General features: G+C 40.5%; 1 protein-coding gene and 1 long non-coding RNA gene across 12 annotated transcripts in view; one reads left to right on the plus strand and one right to left on the minus strand.

The window, feature by feature from the left end:
* Positions 1-14683, plus strand: part of LOC124295070 — a 28487-nt gene extending 13804 nt beyond the window's left edge. The window contains exons 1-4 of one of the 2 annotated variants that reach the window (XR_006904953.1): positions 12225-13017; positions 13193-13327; positions 13838-13989; positions 14079-14683. This is a non-coding gene — a long non-coding RNA (uncharacterized LOC124295070). Of the gene's footprint in view, positions 1-12224; positions 13018-13192; positions 13328-13837; positions 13990-14078 lie in introns of those variants that run through there. The other variant, XR_006904954.1, reaches the window with a different exon arrangement.
* Positions 1-23031, minus strand: part of LOC107223904 (four and a half LIM domains protein 2) — a 142906-nt gene that overhangs the window by 28799 nt on the left and 91076 nt on the right. For 7 of the 10 annotated variants that reach the window (XM_046743186.1, XM_046743210.1, XM_046743200.1 and 4 more), the window contains 3 exons: positions 21538-21712; positions 18748-18981; positions 15969-16178 (listed from right to left, as the gene is read on the minus strand). In XM_046743186.1, coding sequence (XP_046599142.1) covers positions 15969-16178; positions 18748-18981; positions 21538-21712 — 619 coding nt within the window. Of the gene's footprint in view, positions 1-1030; positions 3320-4313; positions 4466-15968; positions 16179-18747; positions 18982-21537; positions 21713-23031 lie in introns of those variants that run through there. The other 3 variants (XM_015663755.2, XM_015663750.2, XM_046743173.1) reach the window with 3 other exon arrangements.

A 23031-nucleotide genomic window follows, 5' to 3' on the forward strand; every position in this document is an offset into this window, starting at 1 on the left:
ATTTCTCGTTCTTTCCAATCCCCCCTTCAACATCATCCATTGAATATTTTATCAGCCAGAATGAATCTCTCGTCGCTTTCCCCCCCCCCCCCCCCCCCCATTGCGAATTCATGGATCGATTCGATCGTAAGTAGAAACGGCGAATATTCGATCTTCCAATTCGCGACTGAAGCTGCTGCTCCTACAGATTTTGGTAAATCTTTACGAAAGTTCCGACTTGCCACCGACTGGCGGAATGTTAAAGTGAGACTCGGTAACCACGAAAATATTGCGGAGGAAGGCAGGAGCTGACGTTTGATATTTTGGGAGACCCCACGCTCAGCACACGGCACCAACAACGCCGGTGTAGAGATGGAAGAGTCAGCCGATGAGACACACGCGAATGTAAAACACGTTTTGTAATATCACGCTTTAACGTTCAGTCCGTCTTAATAAATCTATCTGTTTACTTTGCTTTTTATTCTTGTCCGTGAAATTACAACGGTTAATCAAACGGCAAATTTCAAAGTCTGTTACGAGTCGGTTGTCGATCTAGAAAGCCCGATTTAAATCCGAGTTACATAAGAATATGTAATTTGAACTGTGTCTGGACGAGAGATTTCTATTTCCCTATCAAAATACATCGTAAAAATATTATACTATCAAACGAGTGTCTCTGCCAGATAATAAAGCATTCCCAGCATAAATGAAAAATAGATCTATCTGTCTCTGACTCAGAGTTGATGTATTTTTAATTTTTTAAACGATAAAAGCTCAAAGAATGATCTACATTCCGGGCAGAAGTATGGCCTCTTGTTTTAGGGAAATAGGAATCCTCTGTCATCGCCCGGTGGTTAGGGTAGGTCGGGTAAAAATAAGACCAAACAAATTGTTGCGCAACGTTTCGTTACATTTCAACGGAACGATAGACAGGAAAGGGGACCGGTAAGATCAGCTCCTTGGCTTCCAATTTTACCCGGTTTCTTCAAAACAGTTAATTAGCCTGAAGCGTTAGACGAACGCCACCGCGAGGGGTTTGAAATAAAATTACCCAAAAAGCCTTGTCCGAGCCGGTATCAGGAACGGAGTATTCTATGGGATCAGGGAAGTTTGATCCGTCCTCCGCGTCCTTGAACTCTTCGTCAATGAGTTCATCGAGCATTTCCGATTGCGTTTTGAAGGTGGACGGACGTTTCGCGTCGTTTCTCGGAGTGCTCGAACTCCCGGAGTTCTTCCTCGAGTCTTCATCTTGACTCCTGCTCTCGCTTCTGTCCGTCTCCAGAAGTAAGCTTTTCACCTTCTCGTAGTCATCCACGTTGGCGTCTTCGAAGCTGGACACTCTGATCGGCTGTTTTAAATTCCGAGGCTTTTCTACGGACGGTGCAAGCGTCTTCGTAACAACAATGTTCGCGCAATCTTCCTTCGAGTTCCGAACTGACCCGTTGAATCTCCTCTGTTTAAACGACTTTTTTCGCGAATTACCCATCGCCGAAATGTCTCGTCGACTTTCGGACAAACCCGTCGCAATTCCACTGTAATCCTCCGCATTTTCGTCCTCCGAAATGTATTCCTCGAAGCTAGTTTGAACTTGGACGGAAACGCTTTGCCTGCTTTCCGACCTCGACGTGTTCGTCGCCTCGTCGCACTTGGAATCGAAGTCGGTCGTCTGTACGGATATGTCAGATTTACGTCTTTCCGGCTCTCGGACTTTCTTAAATTTCTTCCCATTCAAAGTCTCCGCGGACTTGCTTATCTCCGCATTTTTGGATTTCAGCCGCGTTGCCTTTCGCACGATCGTTGTCCCCAAAGATTTTGATGACTTCGGTACGTTTAAACCACTACCCGCAACTTCCTGGTAATCACTCACTTCCTTCAACTTTCCATCGTCGTCCACGTGTTCTTTCCAAATCTCAGACGACTTGGACAAGTTTTCAGTGTCATTGACAGACGTCGAGCTTTCCAAGGCCCTTACAACGTCCGACGAATGCTTCGAAATGCTTTCCACATCGTTGACAGATTTCTGGAGTGAAGCGCTCGAACGTGTCACCTTGATGTCACCCAAGGACGATCGTCCGGACTGACTGGCGACCGATGAATTATCGATCGAGTTCCTAGTCGGTACTTCGTTCCCCGAATCATCATCAAACGAGTTTTTCCTCTCACTTGACGTAGACGACGACGAAGGTGATCTAGACTTTCTCCAGGCATCCTCAGTCGAATTTTCAAATGGAATAGGGGTGGGAATTCTTTCATACTTTTTCGTTGTTGGAGTCGGTATCAGATTCAGGTTCTTCAATATCGAATTGATCTCCTGATCCTCTCGATACGACATACCGTCTTGATGTCTATCCCTGCAATCGTGCTCAGCATTCTGGTTTCCGTAGTAGGGCTGAAAGTCGGGATTCCATTCGTCTTTGGCTTCGTATTCGTTCAGACTGAGCCTAGAGTCCGGCCTAGAATTGCCCAAAATGTCGCCAGTGCTGCAGTCGGAAAGTGTGCTCTCGTCAAAGTGCCGGTCCAGGGTCCGCAGCTCACCCTTGACCTTGATACTGTACTCGTGAAGGTTTTCCAACTTGTGCCTGACACCTCTTGGCAGTCCTACCCCACGACGGTGGCTGTAAGTGCATAGTGAATTGACGGAGCTGTGTCTCTCCGATGTTTCCGAGTGATAGGATAGGCAAGGTGCTGCCGGACCCAACGACGGTGTCAAACCGTCCGAAACGTGACGGAGACAAGCAAGGAGTTCAAGAACTCCAACGCAGCCGATCAAAACGGACATGAGCAGCCCCATTTCACTGGCAATCAGCGATCAGTCTTTGACATCGTCCCTTGGGGAGAAGAAGAATCGAGGAGAAGGAATTATTTTGGCACGATCGACTGCATTTTTACAATATGCAACGCACGTTCCAGCTCAGGAAAATCGAGCAGAGTCGAATAGGATTTCGTAGAGATATGCCGTCCGGCTGTAGGCGGACCGGTGTGGGTCGGATGATTTATCTATTCGTCCTATTTTCGTTTGGTGTTTCGTTGACTATTCCAATTGGAGGGGGCACCGAATCCAGTGGAGGATGACGCCGTGTCCGACCGTACGACCGTTCGGATGTTCAGTCGTCCTGAGACACCTGGAGGCGATAGAGGTTCTCGCATTTGATTCCTCCTTGATATTCTCGACACGTATTTTAGGCATCGATTGTTGCTGTTGAAGAACAGCAATAATTACTTTGTCAAGGGTTTCGGTCACCGACACTGTTGACCGAGGGCCGCTTTTCGTATATTTCAACGTTTCCCTGATACTTCTCGCAGATACGATCACGCGTATGAAACGCCCACCGAATAAGAAGATTTACAACAAGCATCAAGTATACGATAATTTACGATCGTTACCAGGCATCGTTTACGGGGTCACAACTGGATCCTCGGGCACCCGCGGCGGCGTTGATGCTTCAAATCGCGAGTCATCGGCTCCCGTCACAAAGTTACATAATTCCATATCAACCCCCGCACTTGATCATCGCGCACCCCGCTCCCAACCCTTGTCCTGTCAATATCGAGATAGACCATTATCCATCCTGACTGAGGGCGGCTAGTACACTGCTTTATTTTATGCGAGTAAAGACCGGGCGAGATACCGTTTGGCGGTTTTGCTGGTTCGTCGCTTCACCACGCGACAGCTAATGTCTAAAGTTAGCTCCGAGTCCCTGGACGCGCATCGTGTCCTTAATGTACTCATCGATGGCAACGTAATAATCTTTCGGTGTCTTTGCTTGGCTCGTTTACGCGCCTTGGCACCAGCCAAATCGGGCCTCGTTTAACGGCCAAATCAAGGTATAAGGTCGCTGCGCCGCAACACCTGTCAATGTTCCTTTCGAATGACCAAAACCGGCGCCGAGCCGATCAATCGGGACCGAAGATCGATGGCTTCTTTCCGATGATAGATTCAAAGCCGTCGCATCGTACGATTCAGGATATTTTCATTCATCGGGAAATTTGGAATAGCACTGTTTATTTTTTTAATCGGCTGCGCGATAAAGCAAATTTTGATTATCGTTACAGCGCTAAGAACAGTACGCCTCGTCTCGTGCGGTTTTATTTCGGTAGTAAATTTATTGTTATTCGGGTTACCTCATCCATCTGACGTCACGAGAATCTTTGATACTCGGTTTTGCGCGCGGTGCAATTCTGGACGCGGTCCAAGAATTATCAAAACTTACTTCGTACGCCTAGGGCCTATTGAACTTCGATAGATTATTTTTATACCCACTCGAGTTGTCGGCTGTTGTGGAGAGAGAAAAATTTCAAAAATAGTTATAAAAATTATAGAAAATATGAGTCACCTGGCGAGGACTTCTCTCGTGTTTTACGAAGGACGCGCACTGACGACTGTATTTACGATCATCCGTTACAGGCTCGAAGCAGCGAACATCACGGATCAATTTTTCAAAGCACCAGCGAAAGTATTTTAATCCAGAATCAACTCGTATGTTGTGTTGAATCTCAGTTTCCGCGCAATAATGCGAGAAGGCGTTTTCAACTGCGGGTGTTTTGGAAACAAGCTCGAAATGTCAGCAGCGAAAATAAATTTTCACTCATCGCGTCTTATCGCAACTGAACAAAAACATTTTTCAACCTTTGCCTGTGCTTCTTAACGTCGTTGCGGAATAATTTATAATATCAATGACACGTTCATCGTTATAAATAAAGTTGTACTACGTGTCTGTAACCACGGACAGCTATCCATTTTACACTTTCTATCTATTTATTTACTTTGCTTTGTTTTATTTCTCTTCCTCGATTAAGCCTGTGAGAACACTTCACTTTAAATTCCTGCAGAATATAGAACGATCCAAAATTAGCTTACGCTAGATGGTCGAGCTTTTTCCATGCAAGTAGTAAGCTGCATCAAAGATGCCAAGAAACCTTGTTGCACCCTCATCACTTATTACCGCGCATTAATTCTTCCGAAACTTCCAAATTTCTATGCAAAAATCTTCATGACAATCTAATTCAGCTCGCAATTACGTTGAACAATTTTACAATAATATTCGACAGTGCCGTCAACATTGAATAATCAACCGTATTAAGAAAACGAGCATCATGAATCGTATCGGAATATCGTACACGTACGTACAAGTTATGGATGTTTCGATAAATCATGACTATTGTTACAGTGTTATTATACCCCCTGTGGCGTAAGTTTGACGTAACACCTCGGAACACGATAGGAGAGATTAATATCTCGAGGCAGTAAAATCCTGCTATTACTGTCATGTTATGAGATCTCCTCAACGTTCTTATGACGTAAAACGAAGCAAAGCTCCGCTGCAAATCAATGCCATTTGACAGTTACGGGTTAAACCATATAAAAGTTCGAAATTTATTAATCAAACCTTCCGCGTTACTGAGACTGTAATTTGTTAGATACGTTTCGTTGTATAATTAAAATGCTGCTATCACACATACGCCATGCGACACTGAAAAAAGTTTCAGTTTAAAAATGTCGTACGAGGCACGAGCGGATAGTTTGCTCTGAATTTTTCACACGATCGAACCGTCAACAGGCATGTCAAGTTTGCCAATTCTTGGCACATGATCCGTATAGGAATCAGGCATTGACATTCTGTCGTTGTCGACGATATAGACGAAGGTCCCATTTCCTTCCCAACGATAAATTAAATCTGCATCGACATTCGTAATGTAAATATCACAATTGCCTTCACCCGGCAAGAGGTTATCTCTCTTGTTAAACACGAGAAACAATCAAGTATGCAAGGCATAAAATGCACGCTGCAATTCGCCCACTGACGAATCTCCGACGTCGATGATACGGTGAGACGACAGCTCGAGGCGAGGATCATTATATATAATTGGTTGTAAACAAGAGTGTTTTGCATTTTACTGCCAAAGGTCCAATTAAACCGTGATCGGAATTAGCCAGAGGCTCGTTACGCCGGTGTATTCTTTAAGACTCTCCGATCTCGGGCAAAACGGAACAATGCCAAAGAGTTATTTTTGCCAGTGACCAAACCTTGCTGCTTAGTTACTTCTTGGTCGTTCAGCCCACAGCCAATATAATATACGATGCCACGGTCAACTGCATCGCCCTGCACCCATTGAATACGCCCATACTTGGATCCGCAGCTCTCGCAATTTTCGAATCATCCCCTTCCAACTCGTCAGGCATACAATTAACGATCTCCGTTATATACGGCAGTAAATAGTGATCTCAGCGATGGAATGGCGAGGGTAATTTCCCGGCGGAAAAAGTTACGAACACTGGAGAAGAAGACGAGGAATGCACACCTTCGGAGGAAATCATTTTTCAGAGAACAGACACTTCCGACAATTAGAATTTGGTAAAAATATGTTGTTCTAATTAACGTCAAGCCAGCGAGACTTGTGGTGGGACAATTTTTCAATTTACATTCCCGTCTGCAGGTATGAAAAGAAAATTTAACAACGACAGTGATCGATGGGAAAATTGCTGTCAAAAATTAGATCATAATGATATTCCAGCCACATATCACCAGCTTGAGACGTATGCACAGGGACTTAAGAAAAAGAGAATGAGACACTCAAACCGACACTATAGCCGCTTGTTTTCATGCCTGCAGTCTTTAACTACCAATAATTTACTGGAGATTTATGTCAAATGTATAATGATCGAAACTGTAAGAGAAAAGCCACGAGGTCTCTGCAATTTTCTGTCGCACAGTGTCCCAGATTACAAACACGCCTGTAATTACCAGCTACTTGAACTTTGTACCTGTTCATGCTGTTTGCCTCCGCTATTCGAATTTTTGTTCGCGGTTTTTTTTTTTTGCATGATTGAAATTTGCGACTCAATAAATCAGCCTTACTATTTGTAACCTCCGTATTATCGTAGAGAAATAAATTCAGTTGTAAAAAAAAAAGAGTTCTTTAAGTAACACTGGTTTGGTCGAAAGCGAAACGATTCTGTAGAATTTATTGCGACCAACAAATCTCAAGAGTTCACGATCAACGTTTCCGTCTGTATACTTTACCGCAGGACTTTTTAAACGGACGAAAATCTGCGAGAATCACCATTGTTTGAGAATTTATTTAAAACACGCATCACTGAAACCGTGACTGCAATGAACAATGAATCATCCTCTTTTAAAAAGTTTTCTGGCGAATTAATTCGAGTCGCATGGGATAATCGAGAAAGGGGAGGGGGAGGAGGGGGGGGGGGGGCGGAGGTGCGAAAATTGTTTTCCTTTTTCCTCGTCTGGTGCAGGTTTTCCATTCCGTTAGCTGCGCATTGGCAATGTCTCGCGAGTCCAAAAATGGGTCGACCACCCGATGACGTTGCTACCAACACAATCTCAATCGTGGTACCGTATATCGGGTGTCTACGCACGCGCAGGTCAATTATACCCGGACCAGGCGACCACCAGGAGTCGCTGGTATCCACCAGACGACGTTAAGAATTCTTTAGGAGCTTCATGCACGGATCTCATCCTCGTGAGTTTTTCTCCGTGTTCACAGTCGCCACTTTTCCACCCAGATTCCTTTCCCAATCATCGCAGCCAAAATCGCGCACCGATAGACTGTTATTCCTATATGTAGGGTACCTATAGGGTTTCTGGCAACAGGAAATGGTCAAGTGCAAAGACCCGGTGAAAATGCACACGGCATTCGAGACACTCCACCTTTTGTCTCCTCGTCAACATTCTTGAAATTATTCCCAGGTCGTTGGTTTTAATCGCTCTTCTACAATTACATTCATCTACCATATTCGTTCCAATTAAACATGAGATATACGGAAAAGACAGTTTTACCGGGCTATTCCGAAAGCTCGTGTGAAATGATCGTGTAGAAAATAACGAATGCTGATCCTGGATTTCGTAACCAATTAACGATACATCGAATCGTTGTATCCGATCGTTGTTTCAAACGATAAGAAACTCCTTTCGTTATCTGCTCTTGAAAGTAATTTTCCACGAAAAATGTAAATGACTGTTCAAGGTTTAGTTGAACAAATTAAGCTCGACTGTTCGTTCACTTTATCAACAATACCTACAATTAGAAATCTCTTCAATCGTTCCTGGCATCTTAGATCGGTATAACAAACAAGGATGTCGTAACCCGTGCAAAGCGTTAGAAAATTTGAGAACAACTAGTGAAACAGCAATTTGACGTTTGAGTTTATGAAATCGGTGAGAAAAGAAATTGCTACACGTACAAGAGTTGTTCGGTGCCAAATTAATTACTTTGGGCAAGTGACCAAGACTTTAACAACGAAGGTATCGAAGGTAGGGAAGGTTGGTAGACGAGAGAAAAGTTGTAGATAGACAGAGAGAGAGAGAGAGAGAGAATCGCTTGGTCCAGTAAGACATTTTCGACCTAGATTCGTCCATTCATCTTGCCGTTGCAAAATCGCCCGCTAGGCTATTTCCAAGATTTCTTCCCAGTATCTCTTTCAACCTTCCTATAGCCACCAGTCTACTCTTCGTTGGTTCACCGTCGTTTACGTAGCCGATCCGTGTCGGGCCGCGTGCAAAATCTCTCGGCATTCCTACAACCACGCCGTTTATACCAATCCACGACGGCAAGTGTTGCATGTGTTCGTGCGATTCTCAGCATTTGTAGAAACGTACGAAGATGTAGAGAGACACGTTTGCCGAATGTAAATAGGCAAGATTTGCGAAGACGCGTCGCGACGCCCTACCGCGTGCTAATCCACCGTCGTGAATTCTCGTTAGTGGTCCGAAGCGACGACGGCTTATGTTGGACTCTTACGCGTTACGCTTAGCTAATTCTTGCCATCCGAAAAACCCGACTTCCGGCACTCTGACTTTAATTACCCAATTTTCCCCCTCGTACTTTCTTTCATCTACGATACAGATTCGTCCGAGGAGATTAACGTCGGGCTTTGACCAGTCTTCAAACGTTCAAAGTCTCTTATTTGCCAAGAGTCTAGGCCTTGTTATCGCGTAATGCGAAACAAACGACTGAATCGCTTAATGATCAGCACAAAGCGTTATTGTTTGCCAGAAGGTCCGGCTCAGCTGAGCTATTTCTAATTTCCGTGGTATTCCGCACTTCGCGTAATTAGCAACGTCGCGGTAAAGAACAGATTTTTCATTACAACGCGTGCGAGAAGAGACAGAATTTTCGCCACTTGTCTGTCAAGGAATGGCTTGCATAATTTCATGTAAACATCTTTCGGTGTTTTATTCTCAGACAGGCAGACTACTTCACTAATTCGCATTTACGTAACCGAATGAACAATTTCAAACGTGAAATAGTTATTTTGAATTTTGTCGGGACCAAAAAAAATTGCGTACAAATTATGATTAAAGGACTATTTATAAAAATATGCCTTTTCAGGTAAAATTCAAATCTAATAACTGAGAACTCTCCGAACGAGCAACGAACCATATTTCAGGTTACGTAGCTTCCGGTCTTTAGTGAAGTTTCAAACTGTCTACCTACAAATCACCATGTTGAGTATAAAATAAACCGAAGATTGCACGCTGGTTAGAAAAGGAACGTTGAGCTATAATTCGTAGCGAAATGAAAAAATTATATTCCCGTAAAAAAAAAAAAAAAAATCATTCCACCAATTTTATACCGCGTTAAAATTGAGACGACGAAAGAAATCTCATCCGCAACGTTTTAAGATATTCTGTACTGATAATTGGCAGTAATTCGAGTCTCGAATATCAAAGAAATTCTCCACTTTAATTGTAGAGAAAATCAGCGTGGTATTTCATATGATTTGCGGATCGTTTCACACGTCGACCGAACGGCGAGTAAAATTTAAATAAAACACACTGTGCCATCGCGAGTCTGAACCGTTAAAAATAGAAGTCGGACGGCGATGATTTCTTGGGGAAATTCAAGAAGAATATTTTACGTCTCTATCCAATGTTGTAACGGATTAGACATTACGTAAGTGTTTCGGATCTCGCTAGGCGGTATAAAAGCCAAGAAGCTCGAAGCCGTGTCATAGAATGCTGTGCCGCCTCCGGGAGCGCAGACAAGTTGAGAGTAACAAGTAGTTGGCACTAGGGTTGAAAATACTCATTTCCGTCTTTCGTTCTCAGCTAATTTTTCGACGAAAACGAATTCAGTTCTCTCTCTCTCTCTCTCTCTCTCTCTCTCTCTCTCTCTCTCTCTCTCTCTATCTATCTCTCATATCGTATTCGTAAGTCTGAATATAAGTGTTTCTTTCACACCGTACTTACCGAACCTCAGTACCCAAGCCTTTTCGGGTGAAAAATCCAATATTTATTTACTCTGTTCTATTTTTGGCACCAAAAACGAGGAGCTAAGATTTTAGATTCTCCGAGCCAGAGACGCGCGGTTGTATAACTCGAATATAAAGAACGACAAGAAGAACCAGAGAGAGGGAATAGAGAAGACGAGGAAACCGGAACACGTTGCTAATATATTCACTATGGCTAATTGTTTTTCTATTGCGGAATCAAATCCGAGTCAATGATGAGCAACGATTGGTAGGTTGATTGGCTCTTACAAAGGACATGGAACCGAATGCAAACTGATTCTGTACCGACAGTATACCCGTGGTGGGAGATTTAACGTTGGAAATAGATACCACCCTTTAGAATAATCATCTGCGAGAGGAATTCTTTCTCATTTCACGCAAATTTATTAAACAATCATTTCCACAAACTCCCGCTTCGTTCTACAGAAATAAAGACTCGACGAATCTCATGTACGTGATTTTTTCTGTCTCATAATTTTTTTTCTCTTCAAATTTTGCAACGAACAAAGTGCAGTCTACGCGATAAGCTATATTATACATGCACGCGCAAAATGGAGAGAAGACTAGAGAAAAATGAAGAGCAGTATACTTGTTCCGGGTGATTAAATACGAAAATTACGCACGTGCACACGAGACTTTGCGAAATGAGTATCGTTCGTTGTTTTGTTTCAAAATCCAAGACGAGAGCTGCCAAGACCGTGAGCCAGGGAAATTCCACACCGATGTACCAAATTCTCGTAAATTGAATAAACGGATGAGAACGAACGAAACATTATCAAGTAGTATCTTGAAGTGTAAAAAACTCGACTAGATTAGAAACCGCGATCTGAACGCAGCTGCATCCCTAGTACATACCTAAATCCGATAAAATTTGTAAATGTAGTTAGAGTTTTGATGCAAATTCTCTCGGGTTTCTCTGGTGCAATAATCTGCAAGGCAAAATTATCCTCCGTCTTGAGCACGTCGTTATTTTGGTATTTCTAAATAAAGCCTGACGCGACCCAGTTCCTCTTGCCTCTTCCACCCCGTTTTCTTCACCTCTCGCATAAGCTGCAATCTCGAATCCAACATTGCGATTAATAACCGCTCTGACATTTTGTTTCGTCCTTCCATCGGCAATTTCATTCTAGACGTATGCTAAGGGTGGCGCAGGATCTTCCGGTCTCTAATCTTTCGAACACGAGGCTCAAGTTAAGCCGAAAGTCGTTCTGCTCGTACCCAAAGCAATTTAGGGAAAACGGCTTTTTTATGTGACATTTCGCACGCGCCGTTTCCAGCTGGCATTTCGATATTATTCGACGTCACGTTGAGGCTCGAACCGTCACGGAAAAAAGACGCGTCAGTGACGAGACTACGTCATGAAAAAATATACTCCCGTAAGATGTACCGCCCTTTCCAATCTAAATTTAAATACTGCAGTACGTCGTTTGTGTTTCAGCTTTACAAACTAGAGGGTGGCTCTGAAACGCCTCGAGTTTGTTCTGGGCGTTTGGAATTCACTAAAGGCTAAATTGGACGTCACTTAATGTGCAGTTCACGGATCGTTCGGTTTAGCGAATTAACGATTGTCTTATTCAAAAATAGAAGAATGGAAAGTAACAACAAAACATTTCACTCCAGAAGCACAGCTTAACCAATTTAATTGTGCGTTGTGTCGATAAATCTGTTTGTTCAAGTTCGTATAGTTTATTTATAATCCATATAAGCATGTGTATATTGGCAAGTTATACTTCAATGAAAATCAATCTGCGTGACCGATTCCAGAATCGCATGTGAGCAAATTCACGAATTATGGACACACGATCCGGAGCCAAAATGTCGATTTTTCTGCAATTTCAATATCTTCTAGCACGATGTACCGAGACAAAAAAATTATACATATTTCAAACCTTCGGCTTTTACGATTTCGAAGAATATACGATTATGAAATCCGTTTTAACATTTTATAGCTTTTTCCCGCAAAAAGCCGATTTGGTTCAACGTTTTCTAGCTTCCATCGCACAGGTTGACATTTTTACCTAAAAGCTTGCGGTTTTGTACATGAAAAAAATTTGTGTTTCCGGTAGGTGTTCGAAATAGGATCAGGTGGGCTGTAATAATTTTTCGGATTTTTCGTAGTCATTTTTGATTCAACAAGAAAATTGTATATTTTTGTAATCACGCCGTCCCCATTCGAATAGATTTTGAGATTGAAAAATGTGTTTTTGTAAAAAATTAATCAACGTATTTCTTCGACGTCGTCAAGCCTAGATGTTTGATACTTGTAGAATTTTTACGTCAGAGTACATACACCGAAATATCAAAATTGCAGAGAAATTGAAATTTTTTAGCCCCGAATCGTGGGTCGAAAATTAGTGGACTTGCCCACATAAATTGAATGCGGAGAATTTTTGGCTCGATAATGGGACAATAGTCCATTGAAGGTTGAAATTGGATTCTAACGTTCACGGACGATGCGTTGTCAATCGATTCCAAACGCCGCCGTTGAAACAAGAGTCATTGTTCAAGTTTTCTAGAGCTGTGTGATAACGTTTCTGTTACAGTATAGCAGTGATCGCGCGGATCGAAACCTTGACACATGTTAAAAGTTGCGGATTGAATTGGGTTTAAGTTCTTTCAAGGATGAAATTGGTGACGAATTTTTTCAGAATTCAAAATGACGTGGCGAGAAGAAGAATAAAACTTCATCTTCAAATATAAAATAATAAACCGGAAAACTAAAGACGTCAACAATAGTTTGACACGTCGTTTCTTTTGAGCCATTCGACTCCAAGTCCTATTGTCAGGTATTTTCACGAATTTACAAAGTTACGACCAAAGATCTAGATGATTCATCTTTTCTGCTTAACGATCGATATGGCATTAAGTGTTCTGTATTTAAGCTCAATTCTAAATAAATATAAAAGAACAAATCTCAAGATTGTATTTGTGGACTCGGTTGAAAAATGAAAAATGGATTAGTTTCAGAATAGCACCTTTCAATCGGTCATTGATAATAGTTCAATTTCTCTTTGACACACGGCACGATGGATCAAAGTTTCAAGACAAAGAATATCAAGAGACTTGCATCTCGATCAACTGGAATGTTCGATTTAGGTACATGGATAAGAGACCTGTGGTCGAAATAATTTCAATTCTTATCAATACTTATTTTAAGTTATTATCAGAATTGCATATAGAACAGTAAAAATATAAAGTACCTGAATGTGTGTGACGGAAAGTACTTCGACTTTCTCTACGACTTCCGGAGTTCCGAATTGAAATGAAATTCGATGTTAAATATGTCTGTAGTTTTCGGTACGATGTTGGAAGCTCAACTAGCTGCTGATATTCAAAAACGTTATAGATATAGGAAAAATCCCCTACTAACTATCCAGCCGAACAGAACCGTGTGAGCGTGTAAATTCCCATAAGTCAGTCAGATGGTAGAGATTTTAGATCCGGATGTTACGCATATGTATATTTTTGCCTCGGGAAAATCTATGATTAGAACTCGGAACACGTGGATTATTAAAATGTATCGGTTCAGTAACAGTTACGTTTCATTGTTCGCTAAAAAATTTATCTTATTTCTTACATATAATATATACTTTTTTTTTTTGGCAGAGAATTATCAAACACTCGTGGCTGCTCACTCCCCCCCCCCCCCCCCCGCAGTTACAACAAACATTCCAAAATATGCACGAAGCTTATATCGTTTCAAAATTATTAATTTATGAAAGTGCTGATTAAGGATGCGGAATTTGCAATATAAACAGGTGGGGATTATATTCATTTAGAGATGAGCTTGGTATTATCGTATTTGGCTTCATATTAGGAATTAAAAATGAACCCTATTTCTTTACAGATTTGACATCGTCTTCATTAAAGGTGCTCAACGCTCTTCAACATTCCGATGTGGTGACGAATAGTCTGCAATTTATCGACTAGTTTTTTTTTTAAAACATGTTGATAGGTAACATAATTACCTGAATCGCCAACGTATTATGCCGAACATAATTAAATAAAAATCTGTTCAAACTATACTTTTTATGTACAGTAATGTTCGTTAATGCATTCCCCTTACGGCTACCTTGTTTTCGGTCCGAAACAAAATGCGAATTCGGTTCTACAAAAATTATGTGACAATGACTACCATTCTCTCACGTCAACCTCATCGCCAGTCATTGTCACATAATTCGTATAGAATTGAACTCGCATTTTATTTCTGACCGAAAACAAGGTAGCCGGAAAAAAAGACATTAATAAATACTGCTGAGCATACGGTAATATTCATTAATGACTTCCTCTTTAGATTACTGTACATACGGTAAAATGCATAAATACCTTAACTTTCCGGCTAACTTGTCTTCGATCCGAAACAAAACGCGACTTGGATTCTATACAGGTTATGTGGCAACGCATTCATTTTCTCTCGTCAGCTGCATCGCCAATCATTTTCACATAATTCGTATAGAAATGAACTCGTATTTTGTTTTGGATCGAAGACAAGTAAGCCAGAATGTCAAGTCGTTTATGCATTTTACTGCACATACATAATCAAGTTCCCAACATACGTAAAAACAAATGTTTAAACAACGATTGTACGTATGTACGCGAATCCGATTGATGAATCAACATATTTACTATGCGGTAAAGACAAGTTTTACTTTTCAAAGTTCGATCCTGGCAACGATTTAGAATATCGTTGCGTTGCGAGTATCCTGCCAGGTGACAACGTATAAAGTTGCGACGAATAAAAGTGGAAAAAAAAAAAAAAAGAAAGAACATTTCAAGTTTGCAGCAAACATGACGCCCGCCTTGAAATTGTATATTTGGGTCAATGCATGGTTCAGATTCCGTAACGTGGTCGTCGTCTCGTCTCTGTGCCGTTCTGTGCACTGTATATAATGTATATACACAGGATTATAGGTATACAGAAGCAATGCCATTCCATAAAAATCGCTTACGAAACGAGGTGGTGAGCCTTCGAAAGAAATCAGGCCTTATATCGCGGTCTCAACTCCTTCTAGGGACAATGTAAAAACAAGGTGTACGGTACGTATGTTTATACACTCTTAACCCGTGACCTATTCATTCATACAATACATCTGCAATCTCACGACCGTTTGACAGTAGCGCTCGTTTCGTGAAACGAAAAGCTCTCGAACTATGTTATCCCGCTCGTATGGCAATTTGGAAGAAAACGATTACTTAGCGCAAAGAGGATCGGAAGAATATCAACAAATATCGTTCACACACAATTCATTTGCTTTTGAAACGACTGTGAAATAATAAGTAAATTTATTACCAACTAAATATATTATTGAAAAACTGCCGAATGTTATTGGCAGAGTGCTTTTTCGCGTGTGGTAAGGTAAAGATTTGTCGAGTAGCTAGAGAGTTAAGCTTTCGAGCTTTTGGTGGTAAGGATTGCCGCTTTTGAGCTTGCCGTCGGTAAAACAGGAAGTCCGCAAATGAATGTACACCAGTCGGTAATGTCGGACGTTTCATTTCTGCGTACCAGCGGAAGCGTTTCACGACGATCGTACCGAAGAACCACTTGTTGATTTCGATGCTGTCTCTTTGTTATTTGGCAATGAATGAAAAAAAATGAAGCTGATACTAGTCGCTTCCGTCGATTATCAGACTAATTCTTTGATTCTACGCACAGCGCAGCTTCGAGTTTTGCAAGTCCACAGAATCAGTAATTCTCAGTGATTTCAATGACTGATTATACAAGCAAAAATTGACCTACCTCATCACAGGCTGCGCATCTTCCTTTTAATTGTTCGGCGTAATGTCTTTCGCAATAAATTGCATCGTTGTAAACACAATAGGCAAGGTCGACGAGCAACTCCCTGCACTGGACGCATTGGAAGCAAGCCGGATGATAGAGCTCTCCTAGTTTTCCAGCCGAGACTCCAAGGGTTCCGTATTTCAAACTCTCGTTACAGCCAGCGCATTGCTGAAATATGTATTAACATTAGTAGAGACTAAAGGCGACAGCGATTGAAATTCATGACCGAAAACAATACACGTAACATATAAATATAAGCCGTGTAAATTATATTATAAGAGAAATCATCGAAAAGACGATTCAATTGCGTCAATAATATTTTGTAGCTGACCATCAGTTGTCGTTTGGGAAACTTTTTGAAGTTGATTAATGCTGCGCAAATTACCTTTTCCTCGAGGAAGCTATAGAAGTTCACTTTACAAACAAAATTTTTCTTGTTGTTTTTTCGTTTTTATAACCGACGATAAGTATTTCCGAACCATGATTTTGTACTCTCATAGTCGAGGGAAAGTTGTTCGACACGCAAGACTTGTATACTAAGGGCGTCAAGTATCAATAAATAATAATCTTTGCGAGGAAGCTTGATGGACGAGTGACGATAAACGGTATGTACGCAATCTTGCCAACCTTCGTTCATTTGTGAACCGCCGCGCCGTGACGTTGGTATAATAATCTTTACGTCAGTACTAAAAGCTTCTAAAAAGCGCAAAAATTTGACCTCTCCAATATCTTGGATCTAGGCTTCTAAGTTTAACCGTGTATCATATTCACCTCACAAAGACGAATAGCTCTATGTATATGCTTGGAATCTACGTCAAGGTTATCGAGGTACAATTTTTGCCGACAACTGTCAATTCCGAATTTATAAACATTACTGAAAAATTATTCCTCTCAATGTCACCATATTTTTTTAATTACACGTATAAAAAAAAACAAAAAAAATACGATAGCTATTTATTGTCTGATTGAAAAATAAGTTTCATTAATACAAGTGAAAAAGTTCTTACGCAAATTACGCTGAACGTTTACCGTGGCAACTAAAAAAAAAAAACAAGTTATTTATGAAACTATCGACGATTAGGTAAATTTCCGCTTCTATAAGACCAGACACAGACAGCGGGGGATTGCGATATTGCAGCACACCGTCAAATACGACTTATTGACGGTTTGTTATAGTCCCACATCAAGCGTCTTCGACGATCAAGTTTAGAGTCTTGCACAAGTACGGCGGAAACGTTATTTAACGTGACCGTAACAGCTCGTAAAATTTCCTAACAGCCCAGAAGCTTTCAAGATCATCCGTGCATCTTGCGGGGTTATTTGTTTTCTTTTAATCTAGCGGAATTTCCGCCTTCAGGCAGTAAAAGCTCATTGTACTTGCGAAGCAACGATAAAATGCGAGCAAAGAAATATTATAGCAGATTTTTACACCCAGGCAAAGAGGTTCTTTTCATGTTTAAATCTACTCGTTAAACAATCAGTTTAAGTATATGGGTACATACATTTTAAATATAATATACACGTATATCAATCGGACTGAATTAACGGCAGATAATAACAAAAGTCGATTCCATTTTATACGCGTGGAGAGGCCATTTCACCTGCGATTACTGTCTCGATTTCTTAGGAAATTGGCATGAAATCACAAGAACCGAGTATATAAAACAATTCAATTCTCGGAGACAAGAATAAAAATAATTCTTTGAGTATACACTATTTGTTTTCCGAAAAAAATCGTTCTTCGCATTCATTTTAGCAGGCAGTGCAGCAATTTGTATTGACTTTATACACTGAGAGAAATTTTAAGTTCCGGTTACCGCTCAGTCCTCAATTATTTTCATTTTTTACCACAATCGAAAAATATAGTTCTAGGCACAAAATAAAAATTATTTTTCTAGCTGTTACCGGAAAGTCTAGTATTTCTCACTATTCTTTCTCATTACGATCACCGTTACTATATTTTCTTGTAACTGTTGCGAAAATTTAATGCTTGCACGTGCAACAATAAATTGATGTTAAAGCCTTACTTAACTAAAAAAGTAGAGTAAACCGAATAAACTGATTTTGCGTTGCAATTGCCAAAAAAGGATCGACAATATCGCAAAATGATATCGATGATGATCGACTTTTTTCCGCGTTTTTCGCAACATACAGAGAATAAAGATGTGATCGATCTAGCCCAAAAATGCTTGTATCGAATTCCAAAAAATTGGACAAAAAGGTAACATAACTGTCAACATTTTCTGAGAATTTGCGATTTTTTAGCTGATGATTACGGCAGCGGTAAAAAAAACGATTAAAAATCCCGAAAAACCAATGCTTTTCTTATGGGAAAAAGTAAGGCTTCCTAGGCGTGGGTAAATATGGAGGGAAAAATTTTTAAAAATTCGGACATTTTTTTTTAATTACTTGGAACCAATTTGGGGGGTAAGACCATTAAAATTCGATTTTGCTCTTCTTGAGGACAGGTCTAAGAGGAGGTGTTGAATGATGTCGAACTAAATTTCCTGCTTTTTTCTCACGCATATAACCATCGAAGAGTCGAATCCTCTCAGTTTTGATCTACGTAAATAATGGATTCTAACTATTTTTCACACATTTCGTCCATCCGACCATCTAGCTCTGCTCACGTTACCAATTAGCTAATTTTATACGTGAAATTCAGGTCCAACTTTTAACCAACAGCTGCTCGAAACGGTTTCGATTTGTTTTCTCCATTAGTGCGGCGACTACTTACAGCGCCTTTTTCGAGGACATCTTGAACGGTCCCAATGTCGAGTGCGATCTCATTTCTGGCGGCCATAAAGTCGTCCGCACTCATGTGATGCTCCGTGGCTAAATGTCGGCAGTAGGCCTTGGCCAGGTCCTGTTTAGGCAGCTGAATAGCCAGCTGACGATCTCTGTAACGTTCGCCAGGAGTCCCTAATCTCGGCACAGACTTCTCGGGGAGCATGGAGAAGTATTCCTCGACCTGAAAATCATAATCGTATATTTAGGTATTTTATGAAACCATGCTGACATAAGATTTTTGGATTTATAATACCGTTCATTGAGAATATCTAAATTTATATGCGTAAACGACAAGATTTCGTACCAATATACGAGTATACGGGGCATTCCATGAGATCTCGATCAAGATTCTACGTCGATGTCTTAGATTGGCTTTATAATTTTTTCTACGAATGCATATGACGTAAAACGCAATCGCAACCCGGCGTATTGGAAGTATAATTTAAAAGCTTGAAAATAAACCCGACTTTCTAAAATCCAAGAAAAAAAAATCAGAAAAATCAGAGGATGGAGATTTTATAACTTTAAATATAAATAAGAAAGGTGAAAAAAAAAAAATTATTACTGGATTGCATTTTTGGCATAAGAATGAACATAAAAGCTGATTATAATATGTCTCTGAATAGATGTTTTTCGGCCCATATTATAATTAGCTTTTATGTTCATTCTTATGTCAACAATGACAACAAATCCAATAACAATAATTTCTTTTTTTCATTTTTTTACTCATCCTTTGAAGTTATGAAATCTCGATCTTCTAATAGGTGTCAAAAATTTTGTTATATTTAGAAGAGTTTTTAGAAAGTGGTTTTTTTTTCAAGTTATTCAATCATATTTCAGATACGCTAGGTCGAAGAGTTCTGAAAAAATTACGATTGCGTTTTTCGTCATGTACTTTTATAAAAAAAATTACAGATCCAATCTGAGACATCGACGTAGAATTTTGATCGAGATGTCATGGAATGCCCCACATATACGTACATACACGTATATAGGCAACTTCCGCTGTTTCTTCCAGGCGTTCGACAGCTCGAGAATTTCGATTAAAAATCAACGACATGAGAAGCGTGTATATAAAGAGCCTAATGTCTCATTTCCGGTCACCAATAGCGCGATTTGTATATATAACATTAGTCCAACATGAAATACGGGCTCCTTGACACACACGCTTGATCGTTTCTCTCTAGTCTAAAACCGTTCCAACTGTCAAGATCGAAACGGCAGCTGCGGACGATTTAAAATTAGGATTCATTTTCTAAAGAAGTTGTCAATTATGGACACTTGTTTATATAAATCGCTTTAAGCATAAACTAACGATCACGCGGAACATAATTTGAAAACTTCGCTATAGCTCGATTTAGAAAAAGTTTGAAGGTTTGAAGTTCTTTTATGGAGAATAAAATAAAAAATCAGTACTTTGAAATGAAGGCATTGATGAACTTTGTTTTGATCCGTCTGTAGGTGCTTACGTACAATGATTGTTATTTGTATCCAATTCCTCTACATCTGACAAAACTTAAGACCTTCGATTTTTCAACAGGAACAAAACGAGAATAGCAAAAATGTAATAATCATCTGTATTTATTCCACAAAGTATTGATCAAGGCTTCTTCCTACATAAAAGTAAGCCGAGATAGAAGTTAGCGATAACATTAACATAACGAAACATTGAAAAACATGAGTATTCTTAAATTTCAAAGTGGTTTTGAAGAAGTTAAGTTTGCAAAATATTAGTATATTTTGCTTCATAACGTTATCCAGACTTTCAGACAATTCCTATGACAGTTCCTCTGAACAACGACTTTTCCTCACAAAAATTCATTGCTGAATTACAGTTACGAGCTTTACTCGCAAAAGTTGAGATGCCTCCTCGATAAAAAATGAAAAATATCATCGCACAAGTACATGCGGTGATATTTTGAATCGCAGATTTATGCGCGTACATACGTCAGGCGAGCTGTCAACCTTAATTGAAAATCATGAACGTAAATGTACGTATGATAGAGATATGGGATAATATTCGCACGGGGGCAGCAACCACATGCACGTTGTAAAAAGGATCGTAAAGTTGAAGCAGCTTATATAATAAAGCACCCCGAACGCGAAACGGGCGTTAGAAGATTGCCGGTGCACAAATGCTTTCTCTCTCTCTCTCTCTCTCTCTCTCTCTCTCTCTCTCTCTCTCTCTCTCTCTCTCTCTCTCTCTCTCTCTCTCTCTCTCTTTCTCTCTCTCTCTCTCCTTCTGTAATACCGCAGGCCGTGTGTTATGAAACGCTTTCAAGCCTTTCGAATATATTGAACTTTGGCGTCGAGCCAACGATGCAGTCCTGCACCACGCATTAGATTAATCGTCAACCAGCATGGTCGATTCTTCGATTTTTATCGATCCCATTACCGTCATCGAGGTCAAGGACGAGACGCACCTCTTTCTACATCGATCGTACGCAGCGCAAATTATTAACCCTTGCAAACTATTGACTTGTTATATCGGGTGAAGTATGAGTTTAGCGAAGCTACACCAATCTGAATGTTTCCTTTTTTTTCACTTGTTTCTTTCCAACTTACCGAAAGATTGATCCGACTTTGTAAAAACGCATCGCAAAAACACCTAGATAAGACCATCATGAAAGATGCTTTCGTGATGCCACTGACACTACCAATTGAATATGAAAAATTCTCAAACAATTTTCGAATAATCGGGTAGAAAGATATAAAGCCAATTGATGAAAACCGATACCTTGTGAGCCGGTAATCCTGGCGGGGCCCAGGCAAGGCCCATTTCTCTGGGGTCGCAGGCGACAGACCCACCTGCTCCATCGCCCTTGAGTCCCAGTCGAGATCTGACAGAAACCCATTCCTCGTGACAGACGTCGTGAGCTTCCCTCGGACATTTGCAACTGCTGCAGTTTTTTCTGAAATGAGAAAAGAAGAAGCGAACGGTCATCTTAAATTCACGATGAGTGATAACGGGGCAGAAAAGCGAACCAGTGTTGACGCTTTCATGGATATTTGAGGATTGATGATTCTCGCAGCGATCTGATCTGATGCCAATAAAACAGGCTTGCACATATCGAATCGTATCTTTACAACCGGTGATGGGATTTTGGCACATCTCATGGTAATCGTGAGTGTCGTCGTTTTTCGTTAACGTCAGGTTAACGTCTCGGACGGTGACTAAAGATTCACCGGAGTTTCAGCAAATTAGAAAGCGGAGCGATATTGAACGCGAATGAGAATTACAGTCGAAAAGACGACGATCATTTGGCGAGGTGATAAATATTTGTCTCTCCTCCTCACCTCTTTCATTAAGTCCAACCTGAACGTTCGAGAATTCTAATAAAATTTTATACCGCCATTCGTGACACTGAAACGATGTTGACGTTCCTCGCTTGATAACACGTTGCAATTACACCGCCAAGCTTTATAATTCATCGCGGGATGCTTAGCTGTGAAATTAACTCACCTCCACGCATCTTCTGCGGAAAGCTGACAATCGTCACAGATTTAACAAACGAGCAAATCAATTGACCAGGTTTACTGTTAACGAAGAATTTAAGCCAACTCTGACACTCGATGAGAACACGGAAAGGTAATATTTCAAAACAGTCGAAAACCTTGCATTTCACATTTTGTTATAAAATTATTCAAGCGTTAAGTTTCATACGGGAACTGAAATTATGTCGAAAAAAAGCTTGTTGCATCAGTTCCGTACGTACTACGATTACATGCGGTAAAAACATTTTACATTTCTAACGAAAAGAGTAAAATAAGCACACTCAAAGGGTACCTACGTATCCAATTTAAAAAAAAATTCGTTTTCACGCTGACTACCTGAAATCCTCAAATATACGAAAATTCGTGGGTTCTGCTGCGAGAGAAAATGTTGCTAGGCGACGCAATCGGTGTAGAAAATTTTTGCCATAAGGTGACATTTTCCCGTAAAATATCAGATCGATTTGAATGGATGAACCGCCGATGATTTCAACGATAGCAATAACTGAACAATCAGACCATAAAGTTGCGGTTATCAAGCTCCAATATGCTAGATGCATTTTCACCTATACACATTGTTTGCGTCACACCCAGTCGGAAGTGAGCCGAGAATCGAGGCTCGGTTGCTGATGCAAAAAACACCTTGCAATTTTCCACGGCCTGCAATATCGTCCGCGCCTTCTCTTCTTCAATTTCTTTATTTTCCTTTAGGTATAAATATATCTAGCTAGTTGTGCGT

The sequence above is a fragment of the Neodiprion lecontei genome, chromosome 1 (assembly GCF_021901455.1).
Source record: "Neodiprion lecontei isolate iyNeoLeco1 chromosome 1, iyNeoLeco1.1, whole genome shotgun sequence".
NCBI classification, from domain to species: domain Eukaryota; kingdom Metazoa; phylum Arthropoda; class Insecta; order Hymenoptera; family Diprionidae; genus Neodiprion; species Neodiprion lecontei.